The 20,282-nt window shown below is 34.9% G+C and overlaps 2 protein-coding genes across 3 annotated transcripts; both read right to left on the reverse strand.

Annotated features, from left to right (window-relative positions):
* Nucleotides 1-8,205: 8,205 nt before the first annotated feature.
* Nucleotides 8,206-16,433, reverse strand: LOC146163213 (solute carrier family 35 member F3-like). Of its 2 annotated transcripts, XM_083382134.1 has the most exons (10): nucleotides 16,402-16,433; nucleotides 15,094-15,195; nucleotides 14,620-14,709; nucleotides 13,960-14,158; nucleotides 13,081-13,300; nucleotides 12,508-12,639; nucleotides 10,874-11,063; nucleotides 10,109-10,198; nucleotides 8,895-9,083; nucleotides 8,206-8,451 (listed from the first exon to the last, which is right to left on the reverse strand). In XM_083382134.1, exons 2-10 carry the CDS (start codon nucleotides 15,161-15,163, stop codon nucleotides 8,390-8,392), a joined length of 1,242 nt encoding a protein of 413 aa, XP_083238260.1. In that variant the 5' UTR covers nucleotides 15,164-15,195; nucleotides 16,402-16,433; the 3' UTR covers nucleotides 8,206-8,389. The 2 variants fall into 2 exon arrangements, with proteins under 2 accessions (XP_083238260.1, XP_083238258.1); XM_083382132.1 differs by lacking the exon at nucleotides 16,402-16,433 and having other exon boundaries at nucleotides 15,094-15,263.
* Nucleotides 16,434-17,938: 1,505 nt separating this feature from the next.
* LOC146163214 (uncharacterized) lies at nucleotides 17,939-19,998 on the reverse strand. The gene is made up of 5 exons (XM_083382726.1): nucleotides 19,835-19,998; nucleotides 19,320-19,464; nucleotides 19,064-19,127; nucleotides 18,553-18,718; nucleotides 17,939-18,097 (listed from the first exon to the last, which is right to left on the reverse strand). The coding sequence occupies exons 1-5, from the start codon at nucleotides 19,837-19,839 to the stop codon at nucleotides 17,998-18,000; spliced, it is 480 nt and encodes a 159-aa protein (XP_083238852.1). The 5' UTR covers nucleotides 19,840-19,998; the 3' UTR covers nucleotides 17,939-17,997.
* Between the last annotated feature and the right edge of the window lie 284 nt (nucleotides 19,999-20,282).

A 20,282-nucleotide genomic window follows, 5' to 3' on the forward strand; every position in this document is an offset into this window, starting at 1 on the left:
ATTTTAAAGCAGTATTCCGATACAGGTTTGTTCCGAGACGTTGTTTGAGAGTAGAGTAACACGGCCTATAGCAGGGGTGTGCAAATGTATTCAATGGAAGAGCCATTTGCAGAAAATACAAGTACCAGAGAGCCTCAAAATTATTTCAATACAAAAACGGTAAACAATGCAAGGTCAGTCACAATAATAACAGAATTGTAATATAACAAAACAAAAGTGTAATAATCAACACAATAATAATAACGGTTATAGAAAAATAACACGCACAATATTTATTAATATCAGTCTTTTGTTAACTAACCCTTTGGACTATGTCTAGTGTTACGTCATAAAAGTAATGCTTGCCTAAATTATAAAAAGAAAAAGAGAGAAACGTTTATAAACGCTACTCTTGGTAACCTTTACAATTTTTTGGAAATTTTACGATTCAACTAGAAGAGCCGCCAAAAACATGCCGGAGAGCCGCATGTGGCTCGCGAGCCGCAGTTTGCCCACCCCTGGTCAATAGTAAAACAATGATACCGAAACTTACAAGCATCATATACCAAAATAACAACAGTTTTTCAAAGGATAGTTGCATTCAAAACTCACATGCTTATATGAGTAATGTGGATAGCTTATTTCCGTAAATGAGAATACGTATCGCGGCACATTTAGGATTCTCTCGAAGCACATTAGTTGCCATTTGCACACTGTTTGAAAATCACTGATAAGCTGCACAGAACCCGCTAGTCTTTTTAGCGCCATGCGGTAATATTTTCCCAAATGGAAATATAACTGAATCTATTATAACTTTAAAACAACAAATGGCGCAAATTTGGAGAAAAAGGTAAAGTTTCAAATCTTCACTGACACTCTTGCAAGCAAATGCTTTTTGCTTATGGTGGCTGTTTACGTTATTCTTTATTACAATGCCAGATGTATTGACGTATTCACATTTCTTACGGCCTTAACTTCGATATTGATTCACTAAGAATCTCCAACTCTGAAACGCAATAATGAACACTCATCGAATGATTAACTATTCACTTGATTTCCTGTGTGGGACTGTGATATATTAAATGATTGAAGTAAATTAATGAACAACAGTGGCTGCACATTCCAGAAAGCAACGGCCACTGTTTCAAGTGTCAACAATCGCTCTGATTGTGCTGTCACAAACATATGTCTCCTTCTAGAACCGATCCAATTTTCCCGTACAAATTACAATAAACGGATAGGATGCAGTAAGTAAAGCAATGTATTCAGGCGATTTTCAAAACGACATAACAAGAATTCCGTTTTTGCAACTGCTCCCATACCAATTTAACCCCTGTCGATCAACAAATGGAATTTGTCAGCGACAAGTTGTACTTATTGCAACACGTCATAAAATTTGCGATTTTGACAACTGTCGGCTTCGTATTGCGGATATGTCCAGTTTATATTTAGATCCGTGCACGTAATTTAGTCAAGCTAACATATCTGCATGTTGAATTAAGTGTGATCTCATTGCAACCAACATATCCGGCAAAAATTCGGTTTTACACAGCAAAAATATAGAAGAATAACTGTTAAACAGTATTACTTTTTTGGATGTGCGTATAATTTTTATCTTTACCAACTCGTCGGTAAAAATCATTTATTACTTCTTTTACTGAATCCAGCGACTTTAAAAAATAAAACTACCTTTCAAAATCCTATGACGCTGGTCTAGAATCGTACCACTTTAGTTTACAATAACGATATTAGTTGTCGAAATTGAAATTGCAAGAAGGAAATCGGTAAAATAAAATAATAGTAATGCTTGATCCACTCAATCTCAAATGCTAACTCCCACCCTAACCCAAACAATGTTAGCAATATAAACGCCCGGACGAAAATGTGGTAGGATTCTAGACCGGCGTCAATTCGATAATTAAAAACTATCTATGTGAAATGACTGGAAAATAGAAATATTTCTTATGGAACCATATCACAGTTTCTGCTATTATCAAAACATTCAGTATACTCTATGCAAAAAACGAATCTCAACACTATGCGTTTCACACCTATACAAAAACTTCCTTCAACGTTCCGAATAAGTTTGCTAAAACGACCTCGATGAAAACATATTACCACCGCGCAGTTCGACTGAATCATAGCTTCCTCCCTTCAATATAGTGATACATTAAACGACTATTTGCTTATGCGGTAGCCCCAACGGTTGAGGATATACTTAATGCTTATATACGCGATCTAAAAATAAGTTCCTCTGCTACTGAATTTTGTTGAAACAGCTACTGCAGTTTTATAGCCTTCCTAAAAAGGCACGCATGTCATACTTTTGATTTATCAATGCGCTTGGGCTACAAGAAGTTTATGAAAAAATCACCATCGACTAGGATAGGTGATAAGAACAGGCAAGGATGAGAAACGACCGTTACGTCACAACGTGCTTCGTGAGATGACTATCCTGGATGTGCGTTCGAGATTTTAGCATCGTTACGTCACACGCAGTACAAACTACCGTTTAAACGCACTATAGAAGGGTGAAAATGCCGACCCTATTCAGGGGTAACACTTTTTTTTCAAAATATCCGTGAAAAGTGCAAAAGTGCCGATTGGCAAAACAACAAAAGGCATGGCGTGTTTATATGAACTAATTACCTTTAAAATGTAGCCCTTTATTAATTTTTACTTGGACTCTTTTGGGAAATACTTTTCACAATGTCGTGCCGTCCCAGTTAGTACTACAAATGTTATATTTACTATTCCCTTGAATTAAATTTGGACACCAAAACTAAACCACTATAGGGCGAGACAGCAAAAAAGTCTAATATTTTAAGGTTAAACGCACTTCTGGGATTCGAATAGGACCCCCCACCCCGATAAAGGCCTCATTGGCCTTAAAATATGAGTACAAAGTGAAAAATGTATTTAAGAACACGAATCTAAATAATAAACATACCTAAACTTTGTTTAGTAGCTACTAATACCACCCTATAGTATTGGATGATTACTGATAAAATGGCAAATATTGTATTTTAGCAAACTTTTTAATGGCAATTAAGAAATACTGCCTTAGAACCAACATTAGAATGGATTAGCAAATCTTCAACTTTTACAAAAATAACGACATACACAGATAATTTTCGAAAGCTTTTCTTTAGGAAGCTTTCGCACAAAAGTACAAGTTCAGCGCAACGTAAACCAGGAAAACAGTTACTTGCTGACCAAACCACAAGGCCACAGTGCTGACAGGCTCGGTAAGTTCAACAATACGTAACAGTAAAATTATATTAATTTACTAAGTTCTCAAACTGTGCGTCGTATCAATTTTTCAAGGGCGTCGCAGATTGATTTTGTAGCTTATCTAAACTTAAATGACGATGAAATCCTTGCCCCATTCATACTCATTGTTGCGAAACAATGCAGCAATTAACAAAGAAATATAAAAATTCGCTTTGGTGTCGAAATTTTAGTAAAAATAAATACTACCACTGTCTGCGTCGCAAGTCCAACATACTTTTCAAATCGCTTTGCAAGAAAAAAAGTTGAGATTTACTGATATAACGGACAATATTATGGTACATACCTATTGTTTTGCTAATCTAATAATGCTATTTACCTATTCGAAAATAAGTTACAAGATATGTTTTTATTTTTTATTTCTCCGCAAGCTTAAAAAGTTTGAGAACCACCGCAAAAGGTATATCTAGAATTCGGGCGCAATGGACCGGGTTAACATCAATCCACGCATTGTGACGTAATTCGACGCGCGCGTACGTGCTTTTACGTAACCGGTAGTGGGCGCAAGACGGGCGGAAGTCGGACAAAAATCCGCTTAAAAAACGCAAACCAGAAGGACGCTAATTTAGCTGATCAAAGTTCGAACTAAAATCGCGGGGTCAGCCAGTTCTCTATGACGTCACACAAGCGCTCGCGCGTTCGCTCTACTCAATGGGACGGGTTACAGTCTCATGATGTGAACCAAACACAAAGGGGGTATTTTTATAACGTTGTATATGGCTTGGCGCACATTGGCCTCGCAACCTTTTAAACCGTTTTCACTTTGCCATTAGTTAATGGAAAGCTTCACAATTTCACTGAAGCTAATACTTTCTGTGGTTAATTTGTTTCCTGGGCGATTAAACCCTTTCGTATATTCCGCTGTTACTGCAATTTTTATTCAAGCTCGCCAAGAACCGCTATACTTGAATTAAGTTCTGAATAATTTATGCACCCTTTTAGGACTGTAGTCGATTGGGGGCAAGAAGGGGTTCGTTAAATGGGGGTATTTGTACCCCTAACAAACCCTTCAGTCAAGGATCTGTAGTCATTTGCTTACAGTATTTACACATTGAAGTTTAAGATTTTAGACAACGGCAATATATTAGAGGGAAGCTAGTGTGCAACAGTGTACAGCAGTAACTTCATGCGCTGTATGCTAAAATACACCGAACCCAAGTAAATGCAGGCTACACTAAACTGTATTCTTATGTACGGAAATGGGCGGCAACAAACTGTGTCCTTTCATGTTGGCGACCACATTCAAACCTAATATAATGGAGTGTGCATGTTTGCGCGAAATTTTGTGTAACAGCTTGTTTAAAAGTACGCCCACATTTTCTGGCCATTTACTGCCCATAAAGGTTTTATGCGATTCGGGTGTAACTTCCCCACACGAAAAATTTGGGAATGAGCCAAATGTAAACCTTAGTTCTTGTTCGATTTCAAGTCAATTAGCTGCATCCCTGAGGCAGCTAAAGCAGTTGCAAACCTTATTTTGTTTATGGTTTAGGTTTGCCAGTTTTGCAGGGAATACACCCAACACAAATCCCAAATCGCATACTCTAACGACGTTTGACCACTTTTTAACAACAACATACGCTTTGCAGGGAATACACCCAACACAAATCCCAAATCGCATACTCTAACGACGTTTGACCACTTTTTAACAAAAAAAAAGTTTGTTAATAAAACTTTAATAAACTTTATTGCTTATCTGTACAAATAAAATCAACCTGGCTCATTTCCTATTATTCATATGTTTCTGTTAACTTCTTATTCACCTTGTTTCATTCAGAAATCAATAAACAACTATACGTATCTAGTGACTCTAGTCATCATTGAATAATAAAGGTGTCATGTACTGCAACTGAGCCACGAATAGGGCTCAAGTCCCTTAACCTCTGACTTGCTGGCACCTTGCCTACAAAGTGACGCCTGTTGCGTCTATTTAGTGTGGCGTGTAGGTACCGATCATTAGCGCTTGTGTTACAGCAGAGAGCAGATGCCAGTTTGACTAGCGCCTGCGTCATTTCCGGCTCAATATCCGCCATCTACGCGCGCTTTTTACCCAAGCCGAACAGATCAACAAACACAGCAGCGACGAAGGACACACTTGCCTGGCGCATTTCGTCGCCACTGCATGCCGCTAATGCGACTGCAAGGAAGGCCACTGCGACACTACGGACTTGGATAAGGCCCCATTTACGAGCGTTATAGGTGGTTTGTTTAGTAGAAGGAAGCCACGGCAAAATGTTGACGACGTGTTAGTGGATACAAGTATGCTGGTAAGGCCACTATGCATTGAACTGAACTGACTGGAACTTACCGGGGGATATTAGCCGCCGAGTCTACCTGACGTTTCTTCACATATACAAGAAATATAACTAGTAGAATGAGGTGACCAAGGGGAATACCCGCTGACAAATTTATTTTGGGAAACTATATTTTCCCCCTGAAAGAGTGTTTCTCAACATTTTTATAAGTAAAGCTTTGGCGCCTAATTCACAGAACTTTATTTTAAATTTAAGTTAACAAAACACAAATAAGACAATGGCCTTCGTACATTCAGATTTAATTATAATGAGCCGTGTCTTCAAATTCCTTCTAAAATTTTGGATAAACTTGCTCAGAATCAATGTCAGTAAATCTAACAATGTGTACTACTACAGTCGGCGACCCAATCAAATCAAACGGCAAAAGAATTTTGGGCCGCGATTCATGGGTTTAGAAACGCTATCCTAAGTCAACGGAGGTATTTTTGCATTATACTAACCAGAAGTCGTTTTTGCGACTTTCATTTGTTGTTGTAACACCAACTGTCAACAGTGACTACCGGTAACATTTTTTGCAGCCTTGATGAATTTAATAACACCAAGTCAATAATGTCTACACGACCTTTGGCGTAACATTGTTAAGCCCGGTGCGTTATTACTTATTTATGAGTAGAGCGAGCCAATATAATAATTGTTTGTGTAATTGAAATAAAAACAGAGTTGCTCTGGTGCGCCACAAAGCGGTAAAAAATGTTAAGAAAACTAAACCTGTGTCGGTATTTTCCGAGTTTTGTCAGTGTTGTATCACCGTAAGGTAGTGACTTGACTTAAATGCATTTAACATACTGTTTTCAAATGACTTGACTTGACTAAAGCGTTGTGGGCAAAATTATTTGGATACCTTGAGTTATTTGTGCAATTGACTCGAATTGGTCTTTGGTTCTTTATGCAAATAACGTGCAATAATCTTATGTGTTTTAATTAAAACACTTTCTTGTAAAAAGTGCGTCATTAAGCCTACCTTAATTTTTAGATTTAAAAAAATTGCTTGCTTTTTATATCTGCCATGCGAAATATTGCGTAGAATGGAATACGCTTTACTTGTAATAGTTTATAAATGGCATGTCACTTGACTTTGACTTTAGTTATTTCAAAATGCCTTGTTTACAAGGGGTTACGTAAACGCAAACATCCGGGTGATGATTTCGATCATTTGTCGAGCGGATTAAAGTCTGACCTGCTATCAGATTAAGAGGAAGAAAGCTGTGCGACTTTTATACTCAGGGTCATTGCTTTATTGTATTTGAGTCGCCGATCGGCATATTTGACTCATTTTGTCTGACAGTGTCTAAAATTTAAATTAAAGTTTAAATAAACTAAAAAATGGATACGTCGAAGAGTTTTCTTAAGGTTATGACCAGGACATCATAAGCCAGATGCAAGAAATAAAGCTACACATATTTTTAATATTTTGGTCTGGAGAGAAAATTATACCACTTTAACAAATTTTCTCGATATCTATTGTAGTTTTTATATACAGGCTTTTTGCATGTTGAGATGTGAATTTATACATATATGTTGAGCAGATTGTTACGGCGCATGTATGGGTATTTATCTTTAAATACATAATTACACTGATTTTTTACTTTTATACCCGGTGCATTACGATTATAACTGCACAGCACAGAATACCGGGACTGGATAAAACATCGTCTTTTGTGTTGCTTTTTATTTAAAACCCGCACTACGCTACATAATGTTCACTATGATACAAAAACTGACGCAGCCCAATGAAGTAAATTTAAATACAGTGGGGCGCAATACAAAAGTCAGTTCATAACAACCGGAGTCCGACCGAAAAAACAATGACCTTTGTCGAGTCTAGAGTTCAATTATACAACGAAACAAACCGACTCCATCGAGTCCCGAGCCTGACTAGCCTTGGATAAAGGATTTAAACTTACAGGCTACCTAAAAAGACCGTCCAAGAAATTAAAAAAAAGATTTGTCCAAAAAAAAATTATACTGAGAAAATACATGTTATTAGTGAGCATGAATATTTTTACTATATTAGAGTCTTCAATAAACAACAAACTTTCTTAAAAGTAAAATTATAATAAACCAGGCGCAAAATATACATTAACTCACGTGGATTATTGTTTTAGTGTTTTTCCAACGTTTGTACAACTGTAGACCTACATTTTGTCCAGGTAAGTTGCTTTGGTGAGTATTACGAGATAGCTGTAGCGATAACTGGTGGAATTGGTGGTTTAGCGGCGGTTCGCGAAGTTTACAGCATAGCTGATTCTGATTGCCCAATAAGCAGTACCTACTTTGTAAATAGCCTGCATATTTGCGCACCTTCAGAGAGTACACTCGAAACCAGGGCTGTGGACTAGGTTTTAAAATAACCCCAAACTCTGGCTAAAAAAATAAACGAGAACCAAATCTGGCTAAAAAATAAAGAGTCCGACTCTGGACAAATGTGCGATTTCGTTCAGTCCCGATTTCGTTCAGACAACTCCAGCATGTATTCCGCCAATTGACGTGATATATTCAGCACTGGTGTGATGGATATTCAGCACTGGTGTGATAATTCATTCACTCAGAATACATGGTTGGAAAATATTCCACCATTTGCTAGTCCGAGTATCGGCAAGCGTATACCCGCAGGTTTCACGCCCATTGCCGTAAGTAGCAACAGTAACCTAAAAGGACACAATCATTTATTGAAGAGTAAAGTGACAAACGGGAACTTACAAAGTTGATTATTGTGGACGCAAATAGAAAGGTAAGCTAAGTAACAAAAACTTGTGATGCAACAACGTGGATTGTCGACGTCACACTGCTTCATTGTGACGACGTCATTGGGAATGAACGCTGGAATTCTGGTGTGTGGATGGCTTCTGGATGCCACCAGAATAAGCTGGAAATATTGAAACTAAAGTTGGAATAGCTTGTTTAAGAAGGCGTTTTACCGAGTCTCGGGAAGCTTTCAGCTTAGTGTCTGAAGTTGGATCTGAAGTATTTTGATAGACAAGCAACACTGGTCCGTGTCATTTACTTTACAAGGTTTGCTGTTTTATTTAATAGAGTGGATTGCATTGTAACTTGTAGGTAAAACGTTACTTCTGTAGTTAACTATTTTACTTGTTTTTTTACCAAATTTTTAATTGATTTTTTTATTATTGACGATTAGGAAAAAAAAAACGAAAAGTAAAAGTTGGCTGATATATCTTTTATCGGCCAAGTAAAAAGTGTGGCCGATATATCTTTTCATTGGCAAAAATGTACGTACTATAGTTTCGTACAACTTATGTAGCGAAACGTTACGGAGACAACTGGCAAGATAACTATATCTTGTTGTACCGATAGGAGTTTCGTCTTCTTCGTTTTGAGGTCCATTGTAGCACCTGTTCCACCTACAAGCACAGAGTCGGTGGAAAGGTAGGTTCCAAGTGTCAGGGCACATCATCAGACAGAACCCAAGCACGACTAGTAAGGCCGAGACAAGACGAAGCGCGCTGAAGAGCACTCCGCGAAAGAGAAGGTCGACGCCTGAAAAAATGCGATAAAAATTCACGTTTTTGACAAAAACTTGCAACGACACTAAAAACGGATTTTTTTTACATATTTCTTTAAATTATTTTTTTTAAAATCATCGTTTAAAAAAATTTGCGCTTGGTAATCAATAGAATTCTGTAAAAATCGTTTTTTTTAATTCGTTGTTTGTAAAAGCATTTTTTTAATTCGGCGAATCTACGTTGTGTACAAAGTCACGTTTTTGCAACAAAGTTCTCTTTTTTCAGTTTTATTCAGACCAGGTGTAAGGTGTGCAAAGTGTTTAATTTAATTGACCTCCTTTTTAGGATCTCCATATGTTTTGATTTGGATCAAACACTTTTAAAGGTATTACGCATCATTGGAAATTAGACTAAGTTAACTTATATATGCCTCACATGTCGCGCCAACAGAAGGCCCTCTGCAAAATTCGAGGTTAAACTTTAACCTAGCGTGACGTCTAAATTAATGACGTCATAAGTTGTTGAAGGTGGCCTGGTCTGTTTTGGGGCGTATATGCTGTAGTACTATTCGATTTAAACAGGTTGTTTTCGACTCTGAACATGTTTACAAACATATTTTACACTGAGTTAGCATGTTACCGATGTTCACTTTAAACGTACTTAAGCTTAATTCGAAGTATTTGAGAATAGCGGTTAAGCATGTTTTCCGAATGTACGTTGTTTGATAGTAAATATAATCAAGTCGTTTTCGGAAAATACAGATGTCTCATGAACATTCAGCCGAAATATGGATGAAAAATGATATTCAGATGTCTCTTCTATTTTTACAACGCCTTAAAATATTGGTAGACTAAAAAATCAACGTCATTAACATGAATACCACATTACCACAACAGCTAATGATAATTTATGCTTAAAAGAAAAAAATATCACAAAACATAACGCCAGTTAGATACATTTTATATTTCACTTGAATTCTTTAAAGTACAAACTCACATCAGTATTCATATGAATAACAAACACAAAGCTACATTTATAGGAATAAAAAGACAAAATTACCTGCATTGAGGGGAATACCCAGCATCATGGAGACAGAGATGAACAATGGATAAGTGAACGCGATTCCAAAGTTAACCAGGAAGTTAAAAACTGAAACGACGATAACAAATTGTAATAACAGCGGGCGTATGAAATTATAAAAAGGTTGAAAAACAAAGACGATGGATAGTATTTGAGTGATTTTTTTTTGGCTAAATTGGTTCTGAAAAAACCTAAAAGTATTGGGGAAGTAGTTAAACTGTATATAGTTTGAGTAAACCTCTTGGGTGGTTTCAAGATGTATGTTGGATCAATATTTCGCAACTGAGGTGTCCAAAGCTAATCCAGCCTTTTCCAATTTACACGATCTTAGTGCTTGTACCAATTAAGACAAAACACTTCTTCTGTTGAACCCATGCAACTAGGTAGAGGTTAAGATGTTGTACTTTACTCAAAATACAAAAAAAAACACGTTTACTTAACTCCTGGTGTGGCTCCTAACTCAATCAATTCGAGTCACATGGTAAATACACCCGAGGATGAAATAAATTCGATAAGGAAATAAATTTTGTATCTACAGTACGATGTTAGTACATACTACATATTTAAAGAAATCCTAGTAACTTCGGTTTTGGATGTTTGTAATGCAAGGTAGTACGTGTTAACATGTAATACTTGGCAAGACTTGTAATAACAATCAATTAAGTAGGACATTAATGTTTTATGGCGAACTAGCTTGCAAAATACTTCTTTTAGTAAGCTTCCCACAAAAAACATAGTTCTTACGAAGTCCTAGTGCAGAAGAACCGCACAGATAGTCCCAGGGAATATTATCGGCCGTCATCTGCTCCAAACCAGTGAAATAGAGGATTAGGAAGATTATCCAGAGAAAGATGGCATTTGTTGCTCCAAGAAGAGATAGGAAGAGGGATACTTGTCCCAGGGAAGCATTACCCACTACTTTCTTGAACAAAACCTGTTGATTGTGAATAAAGGGTTTTTTGATTAAATAACAAATGTACCACTGTGCCAGCTTATTAAACGTTATGGCTGTACACTACTTTTGTTGAGCAAAGGTTAAAGCTGAAGTTATGTATGTAAAAAAGTAGATATTTAAAAATATAGATAAGGAAAAATACCGAAACACTAGAGTTGTAACAGATTTTAGGCCATATAACTCTAGATAGATTTTAAATGTACATTAACACACATAGAGTGTTGTAAATTGGGCTGCGGATCCGACTCTGGCCAATAAAATAAGCCCGAGTCTGACTTCGCCCGGTCAGATGTGCGATTTCGTCGAGTCCCGAGTTCGGTCCTGACTCTACAGCGAGTATTCCGCCAATTTATTTAACTAAAATACCAGGGATATTTAGCAATCCAATTCTAGGGTTGTCGTGTAATTCATTCACTCGCAATACATGGTTGAAAAATTTTACACCATAAGCTATTCTACCTTTACAATTTGTAGTTGGCGGCCATATCAGTATTAAAATTTGGTACTGCACATAGTTTTACATGGTCTTACTCGAGTCCTGAGTCCGACTCTGGCAAAACAAACCGACTTCTTGAGTCCCGAGTTCGACTCCGCAGTGCTGGTTGTAACTTGTAAACAAGTCATTTTAAAACTTAAGTCCAAGTCAAGTCTTTTTTAAAAAATAACAACAAAGTCTCCAGTAAAAGTCACCAATGGCCCAAGTCAAGTCCCAGTCAAGTCAATACGAGAAAGTCAACTTCAAATTGAATCATTGACATAAAAATTAAACATTAAACCAGTAAAATTAGTAAACTTGTCCATATATATGAGCAATAATTTAACTAAAAAATAACAAACACCAAAAATATTATAGACTAATAAATTAATTTTATAAAAAAATGTTAAATGAAAACACTTGATTTCAACCAAAGTCATTTGACTGAATGACTCAAGTCAAAGTCAAGCCATTTGTCCTAAAGACGTAAGTCAAGTCAAGTTATTTAACTAAAATGACTTAAGTCAAGTCAATCATTCGAAAACAGTGACTTAAGTGCACTTAAGACAAAAACAGGGTCGGAGAGCAGAGGTATTGAAAACATACCAAACCCATACAAAAGCACAAAAGATATTCAAATTTAACGTATTAATTAGGTATTATTATGGTAATGTTCATGTACAACAATATTCATCATTGTAGTTATAAAACTTGCTAATCACAATAAACAACATAATAAAATATCAAAGCATATAATATAGTGGTGTCTTGTGATAAGGTAAATGTCATATAGGAAAGGAACATAATCAAATAATCCCAATAATAATTTTGTAGTTGCAGGAAAAAACATACTAAAGTACAATTCATTATACTGCTTTATATTAAATAAGCGAAATGCTATAGAAAAGTAGTTTAAAAATATAGGAATCAACTTAAATGCAATAAAACCTTATAAGTGGCTGCTCCAAGTGCGGAAATGACGGCTAAAATAATTCCAGGAGCGGTGTTGGAATTTTCACTAAAACCATCAGCGTACCCAAACAGAACAACTCCACTTATGCACAAACACGACGCAACTATCTGCAATAAGTAACGTCTTTACAAAACATATTATAATTGTTGTTATAATTAGTTTGACAAAAAAAAGTGTGAGAAAACACTTATTTTTTTGATTATGTTTTGCAAAAACTATTCATGTAAGGGTGCCGCAAAATAAATTGCATGTATGGGCGTTGTTGTGAAAATTAGCAATATAAACATATTTGTTTAATGATTTTATGTCAAAGTTTTTTTTAAAAAACAGATTAATACTCAACCTTTTTGGCCTTAAGATTCGTGATAACGGATAAAAATTATAAATAGTTTTTATAGCTTAAATGTCCAGTTTTAATACAAAAATGCTACAAGATTTAACATCAAATTTCTAATGCCAGAACAACATTCGGTATTGACAAACGACCATCATGCAAAAAAATAATCCTAATAACACAATCTTAACGAAAAAATGATATTTCCACTCACCCGTATAAAATATATTTTTTCGCGCAAAACAAAAAAGGAGAAAAAGTAGACAAAAGCGACATTTGATGCACTAATTGCTGATGCGTCTGTCGCTGCAATGTAGGTCAGGGCATAGATGTAAAGATAGTTGGTGGCAATCCACAGTACATTAAACGGCAGAACTATCATAAGGGTTTGCTTGATTGTGACTTTGGTTGGGCCGAATATCAGGAGTGATTGCCTGAAATAAAAGGTTGTGTTGCATGATAAACAATTATAAATAAATTCTAATTAAATTGATATAATCTATTTCTTTGTATCACACAATTTTTTTAATTCTGAAGAAATCTTGCTCTGGACTGAACTCAATAAATCTAACCAGGTGAAGTACTGCAGTTGGCGACCCAACTACAGAGACCTAATTTTGTCATGACCCATGGGTTAAGAAACACTGCTGAGTACAACTTAAGCTGCATAACTCTCTGCAAGATTGCAAATGATGTCATGCAGCAAAATGAAAACGAAAATTGATTTTAGTTGAAAAAGTGTTCAAAAATGTAGAACACCACAACACCATTTAGACATATTACCTGACAGTCAGTCCAGATATAAACGTGAAATATGTGAACTATGCAAATACCACATTTCACTAGCAAGGAATTGCTTCATTAAATTCAAAACAAACTCCCACCAGTCTTTTCTTAATAAATTTATTGGATTTTGGACTTTATTCTGATTTTTTTTACCTATGGAGATTTTTTTATTCATAGCGACGTAACTGTGTTATTAGTTTTAGTAAAATCAGCTATTTGGACCATTTATACTATTAACTTTAATTTAAAATAATACGGAAATCCTAAAAACTGAATAACTGATTTACTTGACATAAATTGAACTCACTGGATAGAGTCGTTGAATGAAAGGGCCCCAGGAACGATCAAGATAAACAAGCAATAAACCGGATAGCAGAGGGTCATCCAACAAGTGGAGAACCATGTTGTAAAGAAGGGGGCGCTAAAGTTGCCGATTGTATTTGCACTTTGCGCAAATTGTGTGGCTCCGACCCACGCAACGGCGAGAAAAATAACAATCACCAAACCTATGGATGGAGAAAAAACAAAAATTTAGGCCTGTTAATTTTTTATAAGAATTGAAGTCTATTTAGAAGCAAAAGAAAAAATTATACTGTTCCATGCATCATTAGAACCTTATGAAATTATAAATTGAAAAAAAAACATTTTGGATTTCTCTAGCCATAATGGTGTATGGTTGATTTACATACACCAAGGAATGATTTCGAAGCCGATAAATAAAACGCAAATATTAGGTTTTAATTAAGTCTATCCATCTCATCTGGTCATTTTTTTTGCCCATGCCTATCCCGAAAAAAAAAAACTGTTTAAAACTCTTTTCCTTTTAACAGATACAACTCTATTCAATTGCACGTCCAACAACCTAGCCAATGTCAGTTATGCTTCTGGGTATGTTTTGTCAACACTTCAATTAAAAAACAAATAGGATTTTAGTTTTAAAGATTTGGTTATAAGTGACAAAACTTACCAATGAGAGTTTTGCGCATTGAAGTTGCAGCAGGTTGAGCTTCATCTTCACTTTCGCTGTTGTTGTTGCTCAATTGTTCAAGATTGCCTTCTGCAAAACAAATATTAAACACAATTAGAACTTGTATTCTAATTTCTAAGGGTTCAGATTAATTTTTAATGTTGGTTTGTAAAATAGGGACTGAAAACACATAATTATGAAAAATATATTTCTAGTAGTATGACACATATTGCATGTTAGGTTTGTTTTTAGTTTTTTTTACCAATTTAATCACACAGTGTATCAATAAGTCAAAATACAATAATTTACACTGTTTTTTTAAACAGTAATGCCAACTAGTGACTGTAAAACAGAGTAGTTTTTTTAAGTTAAACTAATATTATTTGAAACATACAAGAATCTACTACGTCAGTTATAAAAAATCCTTTTTTGGAAGTATGGCTGACATCCTAAAATTAAGTATTTAAAACTCACTTGAAGTGTGAAATGAAGTTCCTTTGGGGAATTCAGTTGAAACCTCCACGTCATCGTTATCTGAATTCATGTCAATTGGTGTGTTTAAGTGCTATGGTAAAACTGCAAAAAAATTGCAAAATATTTAGTGTTATTAGTTAATTGAATTTTGTGTAGATAGCCATACACCATTAGCTCTTCTGGGAAAGTTGATGTTATGTCCTACAAATTTACTGCAATTAACTTAAATAACTTTTACAAAAAACAATAAGAAAAGAGAAGAAACTATAGTGACCTAGCAATTAGTTGCTCCACATTTTGCCCTTTTAGGTATAATTTAAGTCAAAAAGTAACTTTAGGGTTTAAAAGTCAGTCAGTAAAGTGCTTTCAGATATGTAGTAAAAACACTATACGGTAAAACCTTTGTTATCATATTAGAAAAAAGTCCTGATATGTTAAAGCTAGTTAGGTATATTGAGAATAATCTACTTAATAACCTTATTTGATGTGAAAAAAACAATTTATACTTGGAAAGTAGCCTCTGTCATTGCCCGTCTATATGTTATACTCTTCCATATTTTATTGTAAATATTTTCTGTTAATGCAGCATGATAAGAAACATTTATTTAATAGTACAAAACAGAGAACATTATGTCTTCTTTAAAAAAGAGCCCAAGCAGGAAAGTCGTTAATTTTGGAAGCGCCTATTATAATTCCCTGGTATATCCGCCGAGAAAACAGGCTGGCATCAAGCCAATTCCTCTAAATACGCTCATCGTTGCTAAACCTAACTTGTCAATGGGATGTTTTGTATCTCATTATGATGCGTTATTGTGCGCTAAAAGTTAAGCATTGTAATTTTTTTTTTTTGATAAAAGCGATAATCCGAAAATTTGTCAGTTATGGTCTATTATTTACAGCTGATGTCGTTTAGCGGTCATAGGAACTTGTGGATTGCTAAACTTAGTTATTTTTTTCTGGTAAATATAATTGATAAAAAATTAACCACTGAACAGATGAAACTACTAAGTGTCTTACAAGTAACGGCGATACAGTGTGTTTATAGAAAGAGGTTTACTGCCATACAAACGGCATGACTTTTCTAAACTCATTCATAAGGTGTTTACTCAAGCGGTACAATCGCACGCTTTAATGGTTAAGATAGTAAAAGTTGCTATAAAAAACATTGCGCTTGTTTTAAAACCCTTACTCAGAATCAAGAGATTTAAAGCTCGGAATAATCGTAATCTAACCCTCTTAATTTTTGTAAAATGCAAGACAAAAAAGGCAAAAGTCGTCTCTTTAAAACTCATGCTTGGCTGCGCATACCGGTCGAACGCAACGAAGCGTAGCAAGCGTAGAAAGCGTAAATTTCCCCGCACCTCTCCTCACAAACGTCTGGCGTTTATGACTCCGGGTTATAGATCGCCAGTTGCTCGGGAAAACAGGAAAAAGGCAAACACTACGCTACGCGCGCGCTAGGTCCAAAGTCCAACTTTAGGCTTACGATGAACGAGAACAGTGGCTGTATTATTTGGGGTTGTGAAATTTATCTTTTGGTGTTTGGAGTTGGACTAATGGACCCTGCTTTTAAATAGAAGTGACCTGTAGTTTTCCACGCGTGGGACACAAAGCGTTAATTTTGGAAAAATAAAGTGCCTTTGAGATAAATGATGTGTTTCGGTTTGCTTAAATCTTTATACAGGTTTTAGTCCTAAAAAAGCATATTAAAAATTGGATAATCAGTTTGATTAAAACGCTGGTAAAAGTGATGCTTTAAATATGTCAGCAAAAAGCAATTATACCATTGCTGGTGCTTCTTTACAAGATTTGTTCTTTTAAACTTTAATGTAATTTATATTTAGATAAAAACATTTTTATGGTAATACCAGCAAAGTACACCCAACGATTCGTTCGAGTGGCTACTGTTGATCGAAGCGTCTGACCCTTGTTTCTAAAGGTTATCGAGGGTCATTGATCGCGGAGGTAACTCTAGGTCAAAATCTGGCGCGTGACACGGGGTTACAGCAAACAAAGTTCAACCTTGAAAGTCGAAACGTGCTGTGTCATCGGGCGTGAGATAACGCAACCATTAGGAAAACTTACAAAGGCGGGAATCGAAAACGTTGGCGTAAGCACCTGGTTCTTAGCTTTACTTGTTTCTGGATCCCTTATCAATACTTGCAAGTTCTGTTCATCAATAAAACATGTATAAAAGTCGAAGTTAAACAGATTTTAATGAGTCAAAACTTGCTGTCTGATTGTTTTAATCAGTGTTTCCAAACCTTTTTTTCGCGGCGACCCAGATACTAAATGTAAGCACTAAACTTTTCGTAACCTTTGAAGAATACAAAACATAAATAAGACAGTAGCATAAATACGTTCGAATGTAAATAATATGAGCCAGGTTTTCGCATTTCTATCGCTATTTTGTCGTATTTTATAGAAATCTTGCTTAGAAACAATCTCAATAAATCTAACCCAAAATCCCTTTGAAAAGAATAGAAGGGTCTCAGAACCCACACTGTTAAAAAAATTCTGTAAAAATTACACGATTTTCCTGTGCAGCAGTTTTACATGGAAACACTGTAAAAATTTTACTGTTGAATAACTGGTAAAAATTACTGACTAATTTTTGTAAATATGGATTTCTGCCTGTAAAATTTACTGCGTAATAATGTAATTTTCACACCATTTTTGCAGGTAATTATTACTAGATTTTGAGGTAAAACTGCTGCACGGGAAATTCGTGTAATTTTTACAGAATTTATAGTCTGGAAAATTTTAAGGATTTTTTCTGTAATTCTAATAACACTAAATTTCATTTTTTTAGTACCCCACTTTCCTTTTTTTAGTTTATTTTCAAATAGGCAAGCAAACACGATACTGAACACTGTGTTTGACGTTTATTTGTTGGAATTGGATTTAGGTTCCTTTTGCAATCAAATTGCAAAGGCGTAAAACCCTTGGGTGGACATCCTTCCGCTTCCGCTTTATACCTCTTCTATCTAATGCCGCAAAGTATCTGAAAATAACAAAAAGCCAAAGTGATTGTATCTCAAACAATAAAATACCGCTACAGATTGTATTTTTTTTCTGTTTAAAATTTAATAATGTAACATGACTGCAGGTTAAACGGTAGGCTATACAAAGGATGGTTACCACTAAACCCCTAACCAAAACTATGACCATTATTAACCTAATACATTTACACATGTGCATTTATGGTAACTTATTACTCACTGGCGTCATCTATTGAAGTCGCAAATTGGCTTAGTATATTTAAAATTAAAATTTAATCAATATGATAACGATGAAGCAAAGTAAAAAAACCTACAGGCAAAAAGTCTAAGATAGTCAAGTTATTTCTGTTAAACTTCCCAAGGCGAAAATATGTGTAATTTTTACTATTATCATCCAGTGGAAGCACTGTTTTAAATATTAAATTAAAAAATGATAAATTACAAAGTAAAACCATACCTTTGCACAAACTCCAGCAATATTTCACAGCTTTTTGGATATACCATGTTGAAAACATAAAATGAGCAAAATTGGTAGACAAATGCTTGAAAAAAGTCACTGAATGTGCAGGCCAAATTTTTTTCTACCAAGACAACAAATTTTGTGGCATCAACAGGAGTCATACCTATTCAACATAACAAACAATAGCATAACTTAACTGACAAAAGTAATATGCTAAAACCCATCAACCTATCTTTATTCAACAACCATTATCAAAAAAGGCAAAGATTAAAGTTAGGCTTTAACAGCATTGTAGCCTGTCTTGGTAATACAGTTGCACTGCACAAGCAACTTGTTTGGTTTTATGGTTTCAGGTTCCAAGTTGAAAAAACATACATGCTCATAAAATGATCGCATAGCGCAACCAATATATATATATAATATATATATATATATATATATATATATAGTAATTAGTTATGTTTACTAAGTGATTTTGTAACAACATTATTACTAGCAAAAACTTTACCTAGCACTACAATAAAAGGTGTCGCTGGTGCATCTTCAACTATATTTTCAAAAAGAGTGTCGCTCTGCAAAATAAAACTTATGTAATAAATTACATCAAATATCTGACCCTAAGAATGTACAATTATTATTCTTAAAAACTTTTATCCAACCTTACATAACTATTAAATTTCCTTTAAATTCAAACTATAGCAATTGATCTGGTTTAAATGGTTAGCATTTAGATGTCATAAAATTAACAAATCAGATAGACTTACCGAATAGCATTTGTATATATCGGACACCTCTTCTTTAAAAAAACTTGACAGAATATCAAACAAACTATATGATTTGGCCAACTCTGTGTTTGGTTTTAATTTCAGTTTTTCTTTTATTTCTTTAATGTTCAACTCAGCAAAAGTTCTGTAAAAAGTCACTAACTTTACAAAGTTGAATTTATAAGAATTAACGCTACGACAAGATTTTCTTGCACTAAGGAAAAATGTCATCTTTACACTAAACTATCGTTATAACAGGTTGGTGAAATTTTGATAGTCACAGGCCAAAAAAAAAACACTCAAAATGTTTTGGCAGGCAAGATAAATTCTAAGTGATAATTTTGTTGTTATAACCTGAAGTTCTTAAAACATTTACAACTGAACTTAGGTCTAATTACATTTAAGAGGGTGGTAATGCATTGGCACAAAAAATGTGTAAAATTTGAGTGCACATGGCGTCATCCATAATCACAAGTAAAATGTGAAATAAAACAATTATCAAATGGACATTTTACCTCATAACCAGTCCGGATGTGCAGTTTTAGGTGCCTAAGCAAAGACTTGGAATCACATAAGGTTTTTTGACATATTTGTAAATTGCACTTAAGATTCATTTTAAACTTTCGAATTACGAAATGAGCAGCAAGTAACCTACAATATAAATACATAAATTTACATATTTGACTGAACAACCACAACCTAAAAAGCATCAAATAGAATTGATTATCTTCTCTTACACTGACAGCTCAAAAAATGTGTTGCACTAACCCTGACTATACACAAACATTTCTTCTCTTATTACTAAACTCAAATATTTCAGTTCGGCACATGTTATAGGTTTTATCAAATCAATATACCTCGATGCAGGACTACTAACTTAACACTGATATTTTTTTATAAAAATTATGAACTCATTAAAATAAACCAAACCAGAGTCTATTTTGCTATCCTTAAGTTACAAAC

Source organism: Ascidiella aspersa, chromosome 2 (genome assembly GCF_963924565.1).
Source record: "Ascidiella aspersa chromosome 2, kaAscAspe10.2, whole genome shotgun sequence".
NCBI lineage: Eukaryota > Metazoa > Chordata > Ascidiacea > Phlebobranchia > Ascidiidae > Ascidiella > Ascidiella aspersa.